The sequence below is a fragment of the Natrix helvetica genome (genome assembly GCF_964273705.1).
Source record: "Natrix helvetica genome assembly, chromosome: 1".
Classification (NCBI taxonomy): domain Eukaryota; kingdom Metazoa; phylum Chordata; class Lepidosauria; order Squamata; family Natricidae; genus Natrix; species Natrix helvetica.
This window is the reverse complement of record NC_138548.1, coordinates 90093598-90114057: the sequence shown is the minus strand read 5'-3', so window position 1 is coordinate 90114057 and position 20460 is coordinate 90093598. Positions and strand designations below refer to the sequence as shown.

Sequence of the window (20460 nt, the reverse complement as noted above, 5' to 3'; positions counted from 1 at the left end):
ACATCCTACATGCAATGTATTGGCTATATGTTAGTAGCTGAAATGTTTGAACTTTGAGGCTTCAAAAGAAGAGTAGCAACTTTCTGAAGACTTTGTTGAAATAAAGTTTTAGCCAAACAGTATGGTTCTGTTGTATATTGCTTTACATTTATTCAGGGTTTTTATTTATTTTTTCTTTTCCTTCTCCTCTATTATCACAGGTTTGACCTCTCTGATAAAGACTTCTTTTTTGATAGCAAAACTAGAAGTACCATAGTAAGTATGTATTTATAAAATATTAGAGTGATATGGTATTCCTCTTTAGCTGTTTTCATGATTTCTATATGAAATCATCATATGAAAATTCTACATCAGAAGTGAATAATCTGACTCATGCATCTCTCCATCATATCTTAATTTTTAATGTGGTAGAAGAGAAACTCATTAAATATGTGAGTGTAAAGTATAAACTCTTTAATGTTAATTAAATGTAAATGAAATAAAATAAAATTGAATTCTTGTCCCAGGCCACTATTCTTTTGAATTATGGCTCTCAATTCAGAAAAAGGCTTTGTCTTTGTCTTGTTCTTTAGCAGGTTGGGGCTCCACTTTTTAAATGTATATTTTAGTTTATTGTACAAAACTAGAAAAAAGTTACATCAGTAATTAGGATAAATATACTTTGTAAACAGAGTCATCCATTCCTTCCTGTAGTGCAGGGGTGTCAAACTCATGTCACCATGTGACATATTGTGACTTTTTCCCCATTCACTAAAATGGGTGTGGGGATAGCCAGCACATGATGCCTCTGGCCCGCGAGCCACAAGTCTAACACTTTTGCTGTAGTGAAACAAAATGTATTTGAAGTTGTTTGGAACTGATGCCAAACTCCTTTTCTCTTTTTTAGAAAGTACTGGGATCAGTGACAACATGGGGAGTAGGTTTCAAACCATTTTTATTGTGACAATAGACAGGGTAAAGCACAGAGAGAGCAATAAAATAAGACCTAGGAGCACACACAAAAATTATAGAAAAGGCCCCCAGTCTCTTTTGTGAAGTTCAGATTGTTCCTTGAACCCTGCAAATTTTTATTATATAAAAATAGTTTAATCTACTTTAATTAATTGTACTATGAATAAAATAATAACAATAAAACAATAATAAATAGTGGCATCAACCCTTAGGGGATCAGTATTGACCAGTTGGAGAACCCCTAGTACAAGGGGACATGAAACATAATGTAGAACAGATATTAAAAAATAGGATAAAGTAAAACTGCTAGATAATAAGACACTCATAGCAGATTAAGGGCATCTGAGACTAAATTGTAGGGCTAGAATCTAAGACTAAGTCAGAAGTAATCATATAGTTAATTTTGAGCAGCATATAGATGATGCTCAAGTTTGAGCAACATATAGTTAATTTTGAGCTTTATGTTGTGGCAGGAAAGAGTAGTAAAATTGCTTGTAGGTTGGATGATGTTGATACACATTTCTATGTAATACAAAAACTGGAGAAGGACATGGTCTCTTGTTTCTACATGCCCAGAGTCACAAGGGCATTGCCATTCTGAGAAAGGAAAGGGGGAGTGTTTATATCTGCTTCAAGCATGGCTAAGGGGAGAGTATGACACTCTGGTAAAGTAAAGGCTGTTCTTTGCTTTGGGATTTCCAGGTATGTAGCTATGCGGGAGACAAAATATTTGAGACTTTTGCTGATGAAGTACTTTGGGGGCCTGGCTAAGTCAGAATGCTGTTTAATGACAGTTTCAAGCAGACCATAGTGGTAGACCTTAATTAACAACCACTTGTTCGGTAACAGTTTGAAGTTTCAATAGAACTGAATGAGTGATTTGTCCTCAAAGATTTGGCCATCACAGTATCCCCACAATCATGTGATTGTGATTCAGACACTAGGCAACCAGTTCACACTTACAATGGTTGCAGCACCCCATTCTCAAATGATTCCAACTTCTCTGGCAGATTTCTACAAGCAGAGTCAAAGGAGAAGCTGATAGGGAAGGTTACTCCTGCTGCTTTTTCTCCCATGGAGTCCTCCTAGGGAGTACAAGATTCCACAGATCTTGTACAAAGTACTGTGTAGTGAGCTTGTGCCCCAACATCTACAGACATTTGTGCGGCATTGCAGCAACCTCTCTCCAGTCCAAATGCACTTGCAGGAACACCCCTTGTCTCAGTCTAGTAGTCACCCACCCTCCACCTGCTGTGAGCTGCCCAGGATTTGCAACTTCCAGCCATCTTTTTCATTTTTTTTATTAGTTTAGTGCAGTGGTAGTCAACCTGGTCCCTACCGCCCACTAGTGGGCGTTCCAGCTTTCATGGTGGGTGGTAGGGGTTTGCTGTAACTCTGCTTTATACATTTTATAAAGTAAAGTTACTTCCCTACTTTAAAATCACCATTACGGTGGGCGGTTAGAAAATTTTACTACTAACAGAGATACAAAAATGGGCCGTAAGTATAAAAAGGTTGACTACCCCTGGTTTAGCGTATGGATCTACATGCAATCACTGATATACAAATGTAGTTTAAATAAAACATTTGAATATACATACATATACATACATACATACATACATACATACATACATACATACATACAATATAGATAGTATATTAAATTAAGATAAAATCATAATAAAATCACTTCAGCGCCTTCATTGATTTTGCTTGTTGGAAGTTAGCAAGAAGTAACAAGTTGAAGTCACATTATGTTCTTACTTAATGAGCCATGATTTTTACTTAACAATGGCAGTGGTGACTGCTAGGATTGCCAATGCTGAGCAATGTAATCATGTGAACTTGGCTTTACAAGTGCATTGCTTAGCAATGGGAATTGCTAAGTCCCAATTACCATTGTTATTAAGTAACCTGAAGTTTATTCCAAGTAGAAATGCAGAGAAAGGCTCAAGGGTGAGATTTTAATCACTACTACCAGTGGTGGGTTTCTAACCGGTTCCCTACTGATTTGCTGAGAGGACGTTTTGCTCGCTCGTGCGCAAAAACATGCCGGCAACGGCAAAGAGAACCGGTTTGGGGGGAACCAGTTTGGGGGGGTGTCAGGCCTGGGTCGCTCCTGGTTCCAGCAACCCAGGTCGCCATACCACTACCGGTTCGGCCAAACTGGTCTGAACCAGTAGGAACCCACCACTGACTACTACCAATATCAAATTGAATGGCAAATCATTGCTGATCATGTGAGTCCAGTACAAGGGATAAAGCTTAAAATCTCTGGTTTCATGTGGCTGTCTTGGGTCACAGAGTGGCACTCAAGATATTGTGTGGGATTTGAAGGGCTGCTCTTAAGAATTTTGATTAAACTTCAGTGGGTCCAATTAGAAAGGAGTCCAATTGTAGAGAAACCCGGTAAATGACCGTTTTCCGACAATTTAAGAAGTACGGATATGTATTGCTACCTCTTTACTTAAGATATTTAAGGATGGCACATGAGCTCCTGTATGCACTGTAAGCTATACAAGTAGTCCTCAAGTTACAATCACAATTGAGCTCAAAATGTATGTTGCTAAGTGAGTTTGCTCCATTTTATGACTTTTCTTGCCATAGTTGTTAAGTGAATCATTGCATTTGTTAAATTAGTAACATGGTTGTTAAGTGAATATAGATTCCCCGTTGACTTTGTTTATCAGAAGGTCACAAAATCTGATTTTATGACCTCGGGACACTGCAACTGTCATAAATATGAACCAGTTGCCAAGCATCTGAATATTGATCATGTGACCATGGGAATGCTGCAAAGGTAAAAAAAAATCATAAATCACTTTTTTCAGTGCCATTGTAACTTTGAATGGTCACTAAATGAACTGTTGTAAATCGAGGACTACCTGTATAATCTCCGTGAATTCCCTATTGCTGGTAAAATGAAAAGGTATCTCAAAATAGTTGGCGTATTACACTGCCTTAGTCTTGTGGCCATCTGCATTCTGTTAATGGGTCTTGCGGGTCAGGAAGATGCCATAATTTTGGTTTTCTGATATTTAAGTTCGAGCAGGTCTTCCTTGCAGTCCTGTGGCAGAGCTCTCAATGCTCTTTGAAAGCCAATAGGTATCCTTGATTAATATTGCTGTGCCATCTGCATTTAGCAGAGCAGAAATTTATCCCCGAAAGTTTTAGGGTTGAAAGACTGTGTTATTGAGCTGGCCTACCTTAAAATGAAATTTGACTTGGAATGGGTTTACCGTAGTATGGAGCCTCACTTGACCCTCTTATGTGGTCAATAGCGTTAGTTGTACCTTACCTTGAATAGCATGAGTTTAAGGGGATCAGAACAGGCAAGATGATGAAAGTGGCACTCTAATCCAAGATGTGAAGGAGGGATAGGGTTTGGATTATGTTGCTTTGCCTTGCCTGATTTAACCCCCTCTCCCATCAGGGTTTTTCAAAGTGATGCTGCCACCAAGGTTTAGCAAGGATGTAACCTTTAAGAACTGTAGTACAGAGGATGTACTATTGAAAAGTCTTCCATTCTCAAGTTTTGTAAATGCTTCTGAAGGACCAGCAGCAACTGCTCTCAGCAGATAAGCAAAAATCTTATTTGATCTTATATAGCAGAGAGACTAATTTATTCCTCTATTGTCTTTTTAAAACACAGTCGTGGAAGTTTGATAATTTGCAATGATAGTAATAATTCAGCAAGATAAAACTTTCCACCATATGAAGAACACTTTTCCCAATTGGCTTTCAGTAGGGGCTTCAATCTGTGGTTGTGCAAATAATTTAGCCCCTTCCCCTATTATTACAGGTGGCTCTGCTCAACATCATCATGGTGACTCCCTGAAAATGTTGAGATTTCATGGCATATCATTTCAGCTTTAAAATATTTGCCTAGAATTAGTAATTCCTGTCTGAACTACGGTTTAACCTTCACATTCCTTAGTGAATTCCTGTGCAGGCTTCACAAGGAATCAGCTTAGATGTGTTTCATGAGTCTTCTGTAATACGTGATTTAGAGATGCAACTAAAGGCTTATTTCTCAGATCCTTACCTGGACTGTATTTTTATATGTTCATTCTCATTCTCTCTCTCTCTCTCTCTCTCTCTCTCTCTCTCTCTCTCTCTCTCTCTCTCTCTCTCTCTCTCTCTCTCTGTATACATGTCTGTATATGTGTATGTGTGTATATATATATTTTTGTGTGTGTGTGTGTGTGAGAGAGAGAGAGAGAGAGATAGCTTGCTCTCATGGCGGTTTAGATTAATACAAATTTAAAAAACAAAATTTAAAAAATTGCTACAGTTTAATCAGAAATCATTATAAATATTTGACAGTTCCTACTCTGGTATAGGCCAACATCAACTTTTAAATGCTCTGGAGAATGGCTCTGAAGGGATGCAGGATTTAAGAGCAGTATGACTCTTTCCGGCATTTGGGGTATCTTCTGTGGTGGGATTAACTTACCTTCACTGCTGCTTTGCAAATGTGAGCGCGATCACGCATCCATGTGCGCAGAAAGTCACACATTAAGTCGGGGCGGGTGGGCGCCCGAACTGGTAAGAACCGACTGCATACCACTTCTGGATATCTTGCTTTAAAGTGGTCTAGTTCATGTTTAACTGGAACATTTGCATTATGAAGAAGCTCCAATACCCCGAGCTAACTACAAGTTGCTATGAATTAGTATTCAGCTTGTAATAGATTCCTTTTGTCAGTTTTATAGCACCAAGGAGTCTGTATAAATTGCATGAAGAATATTATTGCCTTTGTCTACTTCCTGCATCTTCCTCTATATGCTATATTGTCATCAGTAATCCTGTACCAAATACCATAATAAATTCTGCTTCCAATTCCCACTTTTCTTATCTGAAGAACATTTAATGCCCTAAGATTCTTTAATTATTCTACTGCTGATTTCTTTTGCCCCCTGTTTTCCTCCAATTTATTTTGACTAAAATAGACCAGCTAATATTATTAATGAATGTATTTTATTAAAATCTATGTTTAAAAAGCTTTTTTTAGTTTAGCTATGAAGAGCTTAAATTGTTAATGAATGACAGTTGCTATCATGTAAAATTTATGTTCCATGTTAGGGAAGACACAATTATTTCTACATAGATTTTATTTCTTTTAACTCAAAAAATTCCTATAGATCCATCAAGGAGTAGCATATACATTTCAGGAAGGGAAGGAAAAGGAAATAAAATGTGAATATGTTGTTTTAATTTCTTAAGAAATAAAAAATGGAAGATGGACAAAGTGTTGCCATTCAGATATTTTTAGTGCAATCACAGGTTGTACAGTATACAGTCAACCCACAATTGACAATCATACTCACAGCCCAGTGAGATATTTTATTTATTTATTTATTTATTTGTGTGTGTGTGTGTTTTCGTAGATTTTCATGGGTACAGGTATGCAGATCTTGGCGTATTTGGGTCTTTTCCTGTGTCGACAAGATACTCTCAATCTTACACAGGAAAAGACTCAAATACGCCAAGACCTGCATATATACATACATACATACATACATACATACATACATACACACACACACACATACATATATATATATATATTAAATATATGTGTATATATGTATGTGTGTGTATCATCATGTTTATTCATGTTGTGGGGGTGTTTCTCTATTTCGATAGCTTCCATAATTATTCTCTTGTTGAAGTGTTCAGTTTTGGAGATTAATTTGGTTCCTTCAAAATTAATTTCATGTCCTGTAGCTTTAAGATGCTGGAAAAGGGAGGAAGTTTTTTCTTTTTTTCTTACTGCTTTCTTGTGTTCTGCGATGTGTGCATTTATTCTCCTGTTCGTTTGTCCTATGTATGTTGCGGGGCAGATTTTGCATGGTATTTCGTAGACTCCTTGGTTTTCTAGCTGGATTTTATTTTTGGGGTTTCTTAAGATGTTGGCTATTTTTTGGTCAGTGTTGAAGGCTGTCTTGATATTATGTTTGTGGAGAATTTTGCTGATTTTATCTGTGGTGCCTTTGATGTAAGGGAGGAGGGTGATGCCGTTGTCCTGTTCTGTATCTCGGTTCTTGGGTGGGGTGTCTCCTTTTGGATTAGGTTGGTAATTGTTTTTCTTTGGAATCTGTTGGAGATTAATACATTTGTGAGAGTGTGTAATTCAGTTTTCAGATGGTCTTTGTCAGCTAGGCATTTGGTTCTGGAGATGAGGGTCTTGGCTACAGAGTTGATCTGTGCAGGGCGGTGATGGGATTATGCGTTTAAGTAATGGTTGGTGTGTGTTTTTTTTCCGGTAGATGGTGTATCCTAGGGAGCCATTGGGGTTTTTTGTAGATTAGGACGTCCAGAAAGGGAAGTTGGTTGTTTGGTTCTATTTCCATAGTGAATTGTATTTTGGGGTATAGGCTGTTGAGATGTGTGAGGAAATTTTCCAGTTTTTCTTTCCCTTGTGGCCAAATCACGAAAGTGTCATCAACATATCTAAGCCAGAGTTTGGTTTTTTGTTCAGATTTATCTAAGCTCTATTAATCTCCAACGGATTCCAAAGAAAAACAATTACCAACCTAATCCAAAGGGAGACTTCCCCCAAGAACTGAGACATAGAACAGGACAACAGCATCGTCCTCCTCCCTTACATCAAAGGCACCACAGATAAAATCAGCAAAATTCTCCACAAACACAATATCAAGACCGTCTTCAACACTGACCAAAAAATAGCCAACATCTTAAGAAGCCCCAAAGACAAAATCCAGCTAGAAAACCAAGGAGTCTACGAAATACCATGCAAAATCTGCCCTGCAACATACATAGGACAAACAAACAGGAGAATAAATGCATGCATTGCAGAACACAAGAACGCAGTAAGAAAAAAAGAAAAAACTTCCCCCCTTTTCCAGCACCTTAAAGCTACAGGACATGAAATTAATTTTGAAGGAACCAAATTAAGCTAATTAAGCCATAACACCTGCAAAGGGTTTCTGAGCCTTTAAATGGCCTCTAAGTGTGGTTCAGTAGGAATCACAATCATGGGAAAGACTACTGACCTGACAATTGTGCAGAAAACCATCACTGACATCTCCATAAGGAGGGAAAGCCTCAAAAGGTAATTGCAAAAGAGGTTGGATGTTCCCAAAGTGCTGTGCACATTAATAGAAAGTTATGTGGAAGGGAAAAGTGTGGACGAAAAAGGTGCACAAGTAGCAGGGATGACCGCAGCCTGGAGAGGATTGTCAGGAAAAGGCCATTCAAAAGTGTTGGGCACTTTCACAAGGAGTGGACTGAGGCTGGAGTCAGGGCTTCAAGAGCCATCATGCACAGACAGATCCTCGACATGGGCTTCAAATGTCGTATTCCTCTTGTCAAACCGCTCCTGAACAACAAATAATGTCAGAAGCATCTTACCTGGGCTAAAGAAAAACAGACCTGGTCTGTTGCTCAGTGGTCCAAAGTCATCTTTTCTGATGAGAGCAACTTTTGCATCTCATTTGGAAACCAAGGGCCCAGAGTATGGAGGAAGAATGGAGAGGCACACACTGCAAGATGCTTGAAGTCAAGTGTGAAATTTCCACAGTCTATGTTGATTTAGAGAGCCATGACATCTGCTAGTGTTGGTCCACTGTGCTTCATTAAATCCATGGTCAAGGCAGTCATCTACCAGGGGATTTTGGAGCACTTCATGCTTCCTTCCACAGACGAGATTTATGGGGATGCTGACTTCATTTTCCAGCAGGACTTGGCACCTGCCCACACTGCCAAAAGCACCAAAACCATGGCTCAATGACCGTGGGATTACTGTGCTTGATTGGCCAGCAAACTCGCCTGACCTGAACCCCATAGAGAATCTATGGGGCATTGACAAGAGAAAGATGAGAGACATGAGACCGAACAATGGAGAAGAGCTGAAGGCCACTATTGAAGCATCCTGGTCTTCATAACACCTCAGCAGTGCCACAGGCTGTTAGCTTCCATGCCATGCCACATTGAGGCACTAATTGCTGCAAAAGGGGCCCAAACCAAGTACTGAGTACATATGCATGCTTATACTTTTCAGAGGTCCGATATTGTTCTATGTACAATCCTTGTTTTATTGATTGAGATTGTGGATTTGGGGTTTTCATGAGCTGTAAGCCATAATCATCACAATTATGACAAATCACGGCTTGAACTATCTTGCTTTGCATATAATGAGTCTATCTCATATATTAGTTTCACCTTTTAAGTTGCATTACTGAAATAAATGAACTTTTGCACGATATTCTAATTTTTCGAGTTTCACCTGTATATGCCACTTTGTGACTCATTAGGCTTGGAAGGTTTCAAAGTTTTATAATAATTTTAATCTTCATTTCAGAAGGGTTGCAATCATAAATATATGAATGAATTATATATGTTGTGTGGGGCTTGTGTGCTTGTACCAACTGTATCTTATTAGTCAATACTTTCATTTATATTTAAAACAGTTATTATAGACAGTTGACTAATGTATATTTTATTCAATTTGTGCCTGGTAAACATGACATTTTATGATTATATTATCTACATTTATACTGAGCAAAATGAAGTGATACTGATATAAGTGTAAACATTGGATATTCCCCATGTTAGAATTTTTAAAATACTCGCCTTTTAAAGTCACTTTTTATATTCCACTATTATTCTTGAATGCTAGTTTGGAGATATATGAATATATACATTAATTCCTTGATGACTTATTTCCATGTTAAGACCAATGTTGTATTTTTCAACATCATCTGTGCCCACTTCACTGGAAGGAGCAATAATTTTATAATTGGAAAATTGGTAATGTACCACAATAAATAATTAAACATTTTGAAATTTCTATACTAATTTTAAAAAGTTTACTAACTAAATCTGGTTTTTAAAAAGTACATATAAGGAAAATGTTTTTATATGATCTTGATCTTTACTTGTTGAAGGCATAAGCATACTTACCTGAACTCAAAGGGACTTGCTTTGTGGTAATCATGTATTACAAAGATACTAATAACATTCAGCAGACTTTCTGCAGGATAGAATTCACTGCTGATGCAAAAGCTAGGCACTTGGATTGTCTTGGAAATCAACTAACCTCCCCCAAATTAGTTATTTATGAAATTATTTCAATTTTCCTTGGAAATAATTTTTCTACTGTCCCATCTATTCAACTAATAATGTATGCAAAGAAGGGTGAGGGGGAGATGTAGTTGCAAAAATAAAGCAATTCGGCTGCAAAAATCTGAACTACCATAGTTAGAGTTTTCTAAATATCTTTGATTCATTTGTACTTTTGAAGCCCAACTGAATGGATACAAATGAATGAAGAAAACATATTATTCCACCCAACATTAGCATTAAATCTAATTGATAAATGGGTGAGGCTTGCTTTATGTGTTGAGAAAGGTATTATTAGCCCCTGAAACCTATAGTCAGAAATAAATGTCACAATGAATAACCTTGTTTTGAATGTTAATAGGATGCTTCTACAATATGAGCAGGTAATCAAATAGATTGGTTTAATAATAATTAAATAGCAGCCCGTTTAATCATTCATTGATACTGTAGAAACATCCTATTTTCTAACCCTAGGAAAAAAGGAGTAGCTGATAATAATAGTATTTCTCAAAGTTGTACAAGATAATTGTTTTGTATAATAGGAATTTCACATTTTTTTATATTTTGCTTGCTTAAGAATTTCATTTGCTAGTCTTTGGAGTGGTACACAGAGAAAATATTATTTTCCATTTCTCAAGCAGCTTGTTCTCTAATATTTGTGAAATATTTTTCCTATAGGTTTATGAAATACTGAAAAGAACTACATGCACCAAAGCCAAGTATAGTATGGGTAAGAAAATTTATTTACATTTCAAATTAGTCTGTGTCCTAGCTTTAGTTTATACTCTAAGAGATTGTAAGTTTTTACACCTTTCCATAAGAAGCTGAACATAATAAACAGTAGATTACCTGCTTAAAGACATTTTGTGAAATTATTTTTAACTCATTACATATATACAAGATTTTCATAAATAGAACAATTTCTTATAGATATAATCATTGCTTACAGATATCTGCTAATATAATTTTATTTATAAGAGCCATTGCTCAAGACTGTTGGACTTGGTTCTGTCATTGAAATATTATGTATTGTATTCCTTTCCATGTTTACTTAGAAGCAATTGCCATTTGTTTTCCCTAGAAAGTATGGGAAAAGCTTCTAGATCTAACCTATAAAAATCTACCAGATGGAAGCAAAGATGCATTTATTCTAATATAGTGGCTTTTTGGATTTTTGCAACCCAGATTTGGGGACTGTTATTTAATTTCAGTATTTAATTTTCTTTTTAAATTTCAGTATTACATTATTTTAATTTGCACTATGTAAACGAGCTCTTTATCAGTAAAGAATTTAATTTAAAAAGGGAAACTGAATTAATGCTATTTGTCTATAAATACATGTATTGACCAAAAAAACTCAGTGATTCATTGTTTTTTGAAAACAAAAGGCAAATCAATTGATTGTATCAATTCTGGTATAAAGCAAGTCATGCTGTCAACTGCTGCTTGTGTATTTGGATATAAATGGACTGATCCTTAAAATATATTTTGGAACAGTTTATTGTTTATCATAAAAAGAAGAACTATAATTTTAAAAAGTCTTTTAAACTAAGGGCATAATGAATTAGCAAAGAAAAATCTTCAATCTGATGTCACACATGCTGAATTTTAATCATATTTGCATCTCGCATTCTAAACAGTTCATTAATTATGTGGCCCCATTAAACAGTGTTTTTAATTCAATATATTGTTATGAAAACGAAGACTATGCAACACTTCAGATTCAAAGCAGAAGGCATTTAAGAACTTGTGGAACCTGTCTGTAGCTCCTTAAAACAGGCACAAGTTTTCCTTGGGCTGTGTGACTGCCCTATTCAGCTTCAGTATGATGCTAGTAGAAGTCCTTTTTGGTTTAAACAGTTGTTAAAAAAAGATGCTGCATATGTACTCATGGATGCAGAAATGCATTTTTGTCTTTGAATCCAAAGCTTTTCATAAACATAATTTTCACAACAATATTTTTTTTAAAATAAGGTATCCTTTAACCCACGCCTAGAGCACTAATCAGCCCTAGCACAAATTTACATTTGCTGAGTAGCTTTCATAACTTCAAAGCATTGCTTTCTGGTTTTCTGTGTGTATGGCAGCTTTTCTTCCATGGTAAGCTGTTGTGAACACGTTGCAGGAAATAGCTAGAGACATGTCTCTGCATAAATGCATATGACATTAGATACATCATTAAGGGAAGCTGTAGAGCTGAATTTTTATTTATTCATTTGTATCCCTCCTTTATTATTTTGACAAATAAATCAAGGCGGCAAATATACCCAACACACCTTTCTCCTCCTGTTTTCCCCACAGCAATAACCTTGTGGGGTGGGTTCAGCTGAGAGAGAGTGACTGGCCCAAAGTCACCAAATTGGTTTTCATGGTTAGGATGGGACTTGAACTCACAATCTTCTGCTTTCTAGCCTGCTACCTTAACACTAGATCAATTTGGATCTCTATTGTTGTGTTGATCTATTGCAATAAACATTATAAAGATTTTTATGAGTTGAAGGCAAAAGGCTGTGCAGCAATTTAGGTTCAAAGTTGAGTGCACTTTACATTAAAATTCGAAATTACATTTTACATGTATCACTTTGGATTGCTAGAGGCATGTGTTGAAGTAGTTCGGTTCATCTAGGGCAGGGATGTCAAACTTGCAGTGTCACGTGACTATCGGGACTTTTCCCCCCTTCACTAAACCAGGCCTGGGCGTGGCCAGCATGTGAAACATCCGGGCTGCGAGTTTAACAGCCCTGATCTAGGATACCATTTCTCAAATGGGTGCTCTCCAGATTTTTTGGATTATACCCAAACACTACACAGATCAGGAAATGTGGCAATCATAATGTTGAGTTATGGAGTGTAGTAGATCACTTTCTTGCAGTCATTTACTGAATGTGTTGAATATGGGAATCAACCCACACCTTTTAAACTTTGGATGGTATCTTTTAAAAGGGATATTTAACTTCAGCATGAAAAATCAAGATCAAAGAGTTAATGCCTTCTTCGCACAAAGCTGTTTCCTAGCATTTACCAAGAAGATTATGATGATAAGTTAATAAGCATAGTTACATTAATAAAGGATCTCCCTTCACCAGATACTGTATGTATATAGGAAAAACCCTAATTTTAAAAAAGTAGATTGCATGTCAATGAATCTCCTGGAATGTATTTATATAAAAAATGTGAATGCTTGCAGTCTTAACATAAATAATAATAAGAATTAATTGTTAGGAAAAAATGATAATTTATTATGAATGCATCAAGGTACTGATAAAATGTACAGATATGAAATGTGGTCTCTAAAGCTCATTATCTCCAAATTGACCTAAAACGTCTCCAGGGTTCTGTTTTCAAATAATTAGTATTTTACCCTCAAATGAATGGACCAGCAGCTTCAGTATTGGAAGAGAAAGATTATACCAACAAATGTTTCCTGCCATTTATTTGGACTGTTGTTGGTACTTGGCCAATCTGTAGTCAAAATGTAGGTGTATAGTTTCAAGCTTTTAAGGCTCAATTGAAGAATTTAGTTACAGCCTCTGTGTGCTGCAAGTAGGATTATTATGCTCATGATGTTTAACAAATGAGCAGCGTTAGTTTTCTATTTTTTTTAACAATAGGATCTAGGCTACTGAGAATTACCCCATTTAAAAGTGAAGCAGATAATCTTTGTAATTTTAAAGAACCAATTTTACATTTGCTTAGAACCACAAACAAAATAATATACTAGAACGCTTAAGAAAACGAAACTGATTATCTTACAGCCAGGTAGTTCTGTATGACTTTGCCATTTTAAATATTATAAATATATATTGGCAGATGGTTTAGAGAGGGAAATTCATTAAGGTTGCTGCTAATGTTGACACTAGACTAACTTGTGCATGTGTTCCTTTTTATATTGCAGTTCTGTAAATAATGTCAAAATCAGTTGCGCTGATCATTTCACTTTCTTAAAAAGCAAAGGCAACATTTTGGTATTCCTAGTAAACTTTTTGTGGAATATCCCAATTGTCATAATTATTATTATTATTATTATTATTATTATTATTATTATTATTATTATTATTATTATTATTATTATTATTATTATTATTATTATTATTATTATTATTATTATTTCTTAGCCGCACCCTCTCCCGAAGGACTCGGGGCGGCGTACACTAAAAACAAAAATACAAGTATACAAGTCCTAATCAATTATAATTGATTATAATCAGGAGAAAACCAACCATTGCACATAAATGCCTTGTAGAACATTTGGCAACAATAATCAATGGGAGCTAGCACAAAATACAACTGTAAATGTTATAATGCTGCATTCAGAAGAAATAATTATAGTGAAGTAACCTATTTGTTCAGACAAATTTTGAGTTTTAAGGAAACTGAAAACATTTTCTCAAAATACTATTTAACAAACAATGGTATGCCCTTTTGTATTCCTGTCCAGTGCTTTTTTAAAAAAATGGTTTTACTGATTAGATTGAAGCCGGTGTTCAAACCAGGCTATCAGGAATCTCAAGCATGTATTCTTAGGTAACATAATCCCTTCAAAGTTTGTTAGGATTCCCATATTAGAAAGCTGCTACTTTAATTAGAAGGCTGCTGCTTTAATGTTGGCTGTTGTAAGGAAAAAAACATTTATGAATAAAATATAGCTTTCAAACATTTATAGACGGCTGGACTATATTCTTCATCCACTACAAAATCTCAGCATCTCCCAGTGTGTCTAAGTTTATTTAATTCCAAACTAAAGATGATTCCTCTGAAGGAATAATATATATTTCCCAGAGTCTCCCGTCGCACAAGCATTGTAATTGCTCAATTATATAACTAATAGACAAATGTGTAAACAGGGAAAGGAGAGGGAAGAAAGAAGGACACTACCCTTTTAAATAAAAGACGAAAATGTGATAAATATGGTAAGTATGATGCCAAGGCCTTTCCAAAGGCTTTCCAAATAGCTTCTCTAATCAAGCTTAAATCTGATTTTAAAACTCTCTGTGTGCGTCTGGGTGTATGGTTTGCATGAGGATGTGCGTGGGGATGCGTCCTGTCCCCGATGCTCAATCCAAGCTCTCTTTCTTACAATCTCGCCTTTTGCTATCCTTCCAAATCTGTGAGCTTGCTTTTCAAATCCAATTTAAAGATTCAAGGTAGGTACGCAATTTACACTGATTAATTTGAAGTACATTGGCTTCTTCTCTTGATTTGAAAATCATGATTTGTCATTCTCTATATATTTCCTTTTCTTGATATCAATCCTCTTTATAGTCCATACAGTTAAAAGATATGGAATCAAATGAAATGGGCCAAGATTCATTCTTTAACAAATTATTGAAGTTTCGAGAGGGAAAGCTCCACAAATGGAAAGTGAGGGAATTACTTGAGAGAATTAAATTGTGGTAATATACAGTAAATAGGTATTTCTTCTTGTTTTTTCAGGGATCACCAGTCTACTTGCCAATAGTGTTTACAGTGCTGCATATCCCTTGCATGATGTAAGTAGTCTTAAAATATATTTTGTGCTTCTAGAAGACGATACCAAGAATCCCTAATGCATTAGGTATCAATGACACTACGCTAAACATCTTGAGTATTTCATGAGCCAGCCAGTTGTACATTTAGATTAAAAATTAGCAGTTGTTTAAGAATCTGCCAACTTGTTATGGATTTAGTCCCAAACTGAATTTCTTTTCATTTTACATGTAATACAGTCAACTCAGCAAATAACCAACTTAGCAAATTCTCACTTAGATTTTCTACCTTCAAGAAGTATATATCCCACTTACCTATCTATCTTCTGATTTAAATATATCTTATATCTTTTTATGGTTATAAAGGTTTGGATGGTGATAGAATAGGACGATATATTAACCATTCATTTTATTTTGTATTCTGGCTACATATTAAATGATGGTTATATTTAAGCATGCATGGCACTCTTTGGTGACTTTTTATATACAAAATAAAATATAAAAGTGCAGGTAGTTCTCAATTCTGGTAGATTCTTAGTCATGAATAATATACATTTATATGATGGATATTTATGATCCTAATATTAAAGTCCAGAGTCACCTTACAGGGGAGAGGTCAAATAAATAAAATGTTTTGTTTAAAAGTGACAATTTAGTCAATGTCGTGCTTGAAAAATGAATGTTAACACAAACTTTAAAACTTATGTTTAAATAACACAAATCTTATATTTTAGGTCTATATCTACTCAATCAGAAGATCAAAATATTCTGAAGGGAATATATTTTCCTCTGATTCTGGACCTTATTAGCTTTTTGTGGGAAGGACTGCTAGGTGCAAATAAGATATATTCCTGCGTTGGGTATTTATTGTGGAATAACATCATTTTTCTTTTGTTAAAGGGTGATTATGAAGGTGAATATGTTGAGCCTAATGACAGAAAAGTAAGTTGATATAGGGGAAGAGAAACATGTTCAAGTGTCAACTTTAAGAATCATTGGTTGTGATATAGATAATTGCAAATATTTTACAGAAAGTCAGAGGTATTTAGAAGTGCTCTTTTAAACTCTTGTATTAACTGTGGCAGGATAACCTCTGTAGATGGAGGCAGACATTATTTATTGAAGAATTTACCATCGCAAACCAAAAAGACAAAAAGGAAAATCAATATGCAGTCTATCCCATGTATAAACTTATTCACAGCAAAAACTAAATGGGCTTCTGTTATGCTCAGCTCAAACAGATATTGCTATGGCAAGAATTTGGTCACTTTCTTAGAGACTTTACAATATTGGGTATGTAATAAGAGTCACATAGTTGCTCATCGGGACTAGTTTGATAATTTGATAATTTGACAGGTGATGATAGATTGCCTCCATTCCCCAAGGAATAACATTTCAAAGATGTCCATGCAACTGTCTCAATTTTTAGTCATAATCATTTTGAGTAGGATTATTATTGAATCTCCCAGTGAATACCATTGAGGTCAGAGCACTTCTGTATGACTGTAAGTACCCACCTCTATAATGACACAAGCATATCTAAAAGTATATGATGAAAGGGAATACCTGACCACATAGTAGTAAAGGTGCAAGGTTTACTATAAATGTATCCCTTTGTATATCATTTAGAATCATATCATAGGTCCAGAAGAGACCTTGGAGGTCTTCTAGTCCAACCCTTGCCCAAAACAGGATTTCCTATACCATCTCACACAAATGAATGTACTATCTTTTCTTGAAAACCAGTGATGGCCATTCAGAACATCAGAAGGCAAGCTATTCCACTGGTTAATTGCTCTCGCTGCCAGGAAATTTCTCCTTAGTGCCAGGTTGGACCTCTCTTTAATGAGCTTCCACCTGTTGCTTCTTGTCCTGCCCTCTGGGGCAATCAACCCTCTTGACTGCTTCTCAGCTACTGGAAGACAGCTATCAATATGTCAAATATATATCAAATATATCTCATATATATATTTAGTCAAATGGATCAAAATGACATACACACAGACATACACACACACACATGATTTAAAGTAAGCTTCATGAAATAAATATACAAACACATAGATGATTTATAGAGTCAGAGAGCAATGGGCATGATGTTGAGAATGAGCATTCTCTGGTTGATCTTACTCCAGGCTTTGGCTAAACTCAGCATAGATAAGGATTGTGAGGATAAGCACATAACAGACTACGCTGGATGTTACTTACTTCTTCCATGGAAATTGTATTGGTCTATTAGTACAGGATGGATTAGAATTAATTGGTCTATTAGTACAAGTTGGATAGGTTTGTTTAAGCCACAACTTTTAAGTGGAAGCACCTCAAGTCCAAAATCTAAAGAAGTGCATTTGCAACAATAAGAGGAACTTGGAGCAGAGACTTCAGGAATTTGGACTGAACTGTTTCTGGCATAACTGTTCATTAAAAGAACTCCGTGTGCTATACAGCAAGACTTAGGAATTTAGTTTTAAAAGATTGAAGTGCTGCAGACACATAATTGTTTTTCTTAGAGCTTATTTTACCTGATTGTATTTACTAAGAGGCACAATAATAACTCCCCTAATATTTGGACAATCAGCAATACCCAAGTTGAGTAGCCAAAGCTTTTATGAAAACCTAGATATCTATTTCCAGTTGCACACTTCCTGGAAACTTCAGTCCTCAAACTTGACATATTCAGTACATACATACTGTCAATCACACAATAAGTGGATTGCAAAAGCAAAAAGAAACCATTTTAATACTAGCAAGGTGTATTAAACAAAACTCAAATAACTTAAGGCCACTTCTCCTGTTGTGGTAATTAACAAAACAGTGTTATATTTGTATGAAATAGTAGCCCCTCATCAGAGGTGGGTTGCCAATTTTTTTACTACCAGTTCTGGCGTGCTCCCGTGTGCGATGCTTCTGTGCATGTGCAAAAGCATTGAGGCGGGTGGGTGGAGCCTTCTGCCACTGCTACTACCGGTTCGCCTGATCCGAGTGGAACCGGCAGCAATCCACCTCTGCCCCTCATATAATTGATTATTTCTCCTTTTTGCTGCCGTTTTTATCAATACTAACGGAAAAGAAATGAATTTTGCTTTTGTTTTCCAAGGCAAACCTGATAGGTAAAGTGTAGAGCGCTATCATTTGGTTGAGTTCTGTGTGAATAAGTGGTGCAAATGGATGTCCAATTTTGCACTATATAATTATCTCTGCAGCAATCTGCTACCTGGCGTTCAATTCCAAGGAAAGGCAGGTACCCAGGGAAATTGCAGGATAGTGGAGAGATGCACACTAGAAAAACAACATCAGGAACACCTGCCGTCTCATGACAATAAAATAAACTCAGATTGTAAAGCACTCAGATAAGAAGGTAGAAATCTGGATCTACTAGAGAACTTTGGGAAAATCATATTTCAATACTGATTTATCTGTTTTTATGCTAAAGGACAAATAGTTTTGGATTTTTTTTTTAAAAAAAAAGCTTGGCCATCCTTACTATTATAGAAATTGGAGAGGGGATCATTTTCTAGTTTACCTCAATCCAGTCTAGAGGGGTTTTGATTTAATTATGTGACCATGCATATTCCTGATCTCATTGTTAGCAACTATATCATCATATGGGGGAATGATGCAGATCTGGACCATTTAATGCAGCTGCTTCATTTGCATATGTTCCAAGGGGCATCAAAACATGTACAGCTCCATTAGGTCCAAGATTTCATATAATCACAATCGCCTTTTAGGTTCCTAATCCCTAGTCACTTTCACCCCCAGAAAATTTGTCACATTCCTTTTCCATTCTTGTTTTCCCTTAATATATTCATCATTCAGCATCTTTTCAGATTTCAGTTATTAATAACATGTTACACCATTTTCCATAGTATAGAAAATTCAGTTCAGCTGTCATGAAAGTATGCTGTGAATGAAAATAGAGTTGTTGGTGGATGAATAGTCCAGCATGCATATTGTTATCAGTACAAATGTTTAAATGAACCCAATTCTAAAAATAAACGGATTTCTTAAAATGTATGAGTTATTGAATCTAAAGTTAAGTATACTGACCCCAGCTCAGAACTCAAGCTATTTAGTGGCATATTAAAATTCCGACCATAAGCTCTGAAGAAGGATTGGAGGTAGTTATCCATGAAAGAGCCTTTCATCTAAGTTCAGAATTGTCCTGCTACTTCCTCACTTTCTTTAAAAGACATATCCATCCTAATGTAAAATTAAGTCTTTCTGTAGCCTCTGAAAAATAACATCTCAAATTGTTTTACTGGATGTATTTAATCATGAATAGTTAACATATCAGAAACATTCTAAATATATGGCCTAATTTTCTTCTTTTTTATGACTATGCACTGAAGAAAAGCAAAAAAAAAAGTGAATAGCAAAGTAACATCTTAATCTAATTTAATTTCTTGGCAAGATTTTGGCAAAGTTTTTCAGAAGTTGTTTGCCCTTGCTTGTTTCCTAGAGCTGAGAGAAAATGACTGGCCCAAGGTCATCCAGCTGGTTTCATGCCGAAGGTGGGGATAGAACTCGTGATCTCCTAGTTTCTAGCCTGGTGTTCTTAACCACTACAACAACCTGGATCTCACATTAGCTTAGTAACTGCATATATCCAGTCCCAGCTTAGGTATCTCAGTTGCATCTCACTACTCTCTGTTTATTAGTTTTTCTATAAATGAATATAAGAATATGATCGTGAGCCAAACCACAGACATAATCAATTTTTAATGCAAGCTGAATATATTGGTGAAACATAAAAAACTAAAATATAATGACACTAAAGACATTGAGAACTAAGCAGTAGAATTGAAATAAGAAATTACTTGTTTCCAGTTTTCATTTTCTGTTTAAAATTTCTTTTCTAGCTCCTGTGTGAAGAATGGGCAAGTTATGGAGTATTTTATAAATATCAACCAATTGACTTAGTTAGGTAAGAAACAGTGATAACTCCTTACTT

At 35.8% G+C, this 20460-nt stretch overlaps 1 protein-coding gene across 1 annotated transcript in view; it reads left to right on the top strand.

The window, feature by feature from the left end:
* ANO1 (anoctamin 1) overlaps window positions 1–20460 on the top strand; it is a 124173-nt gene that overhangs the window by 55458 nt on the left and 48255 nt on the right. Inside the window, exons 6-11 of the mRNA XM_081934152.1 lie at window positions 201–255; window positions 10720–10771; window positions 14886–14951; window positions 15475–15530; window positions 16407–16448; window positions 20369–20433. Coding sequence (XP_081790278.1) covers window positions 201–255; window positions 10720–10771; window positions 14886–14951; window positions 15475–15530; window positions 16407–16448; window positions 20369–20433 — 336 coding nt within the window. The remainder of the gene's footprint in view (window positions 1–200; window positions 256–10719; window positions 10772–14885; window positions 14952–15474; window positions 15531–16406; window positions 16449–20368; window positions 20434–20460) is intronic.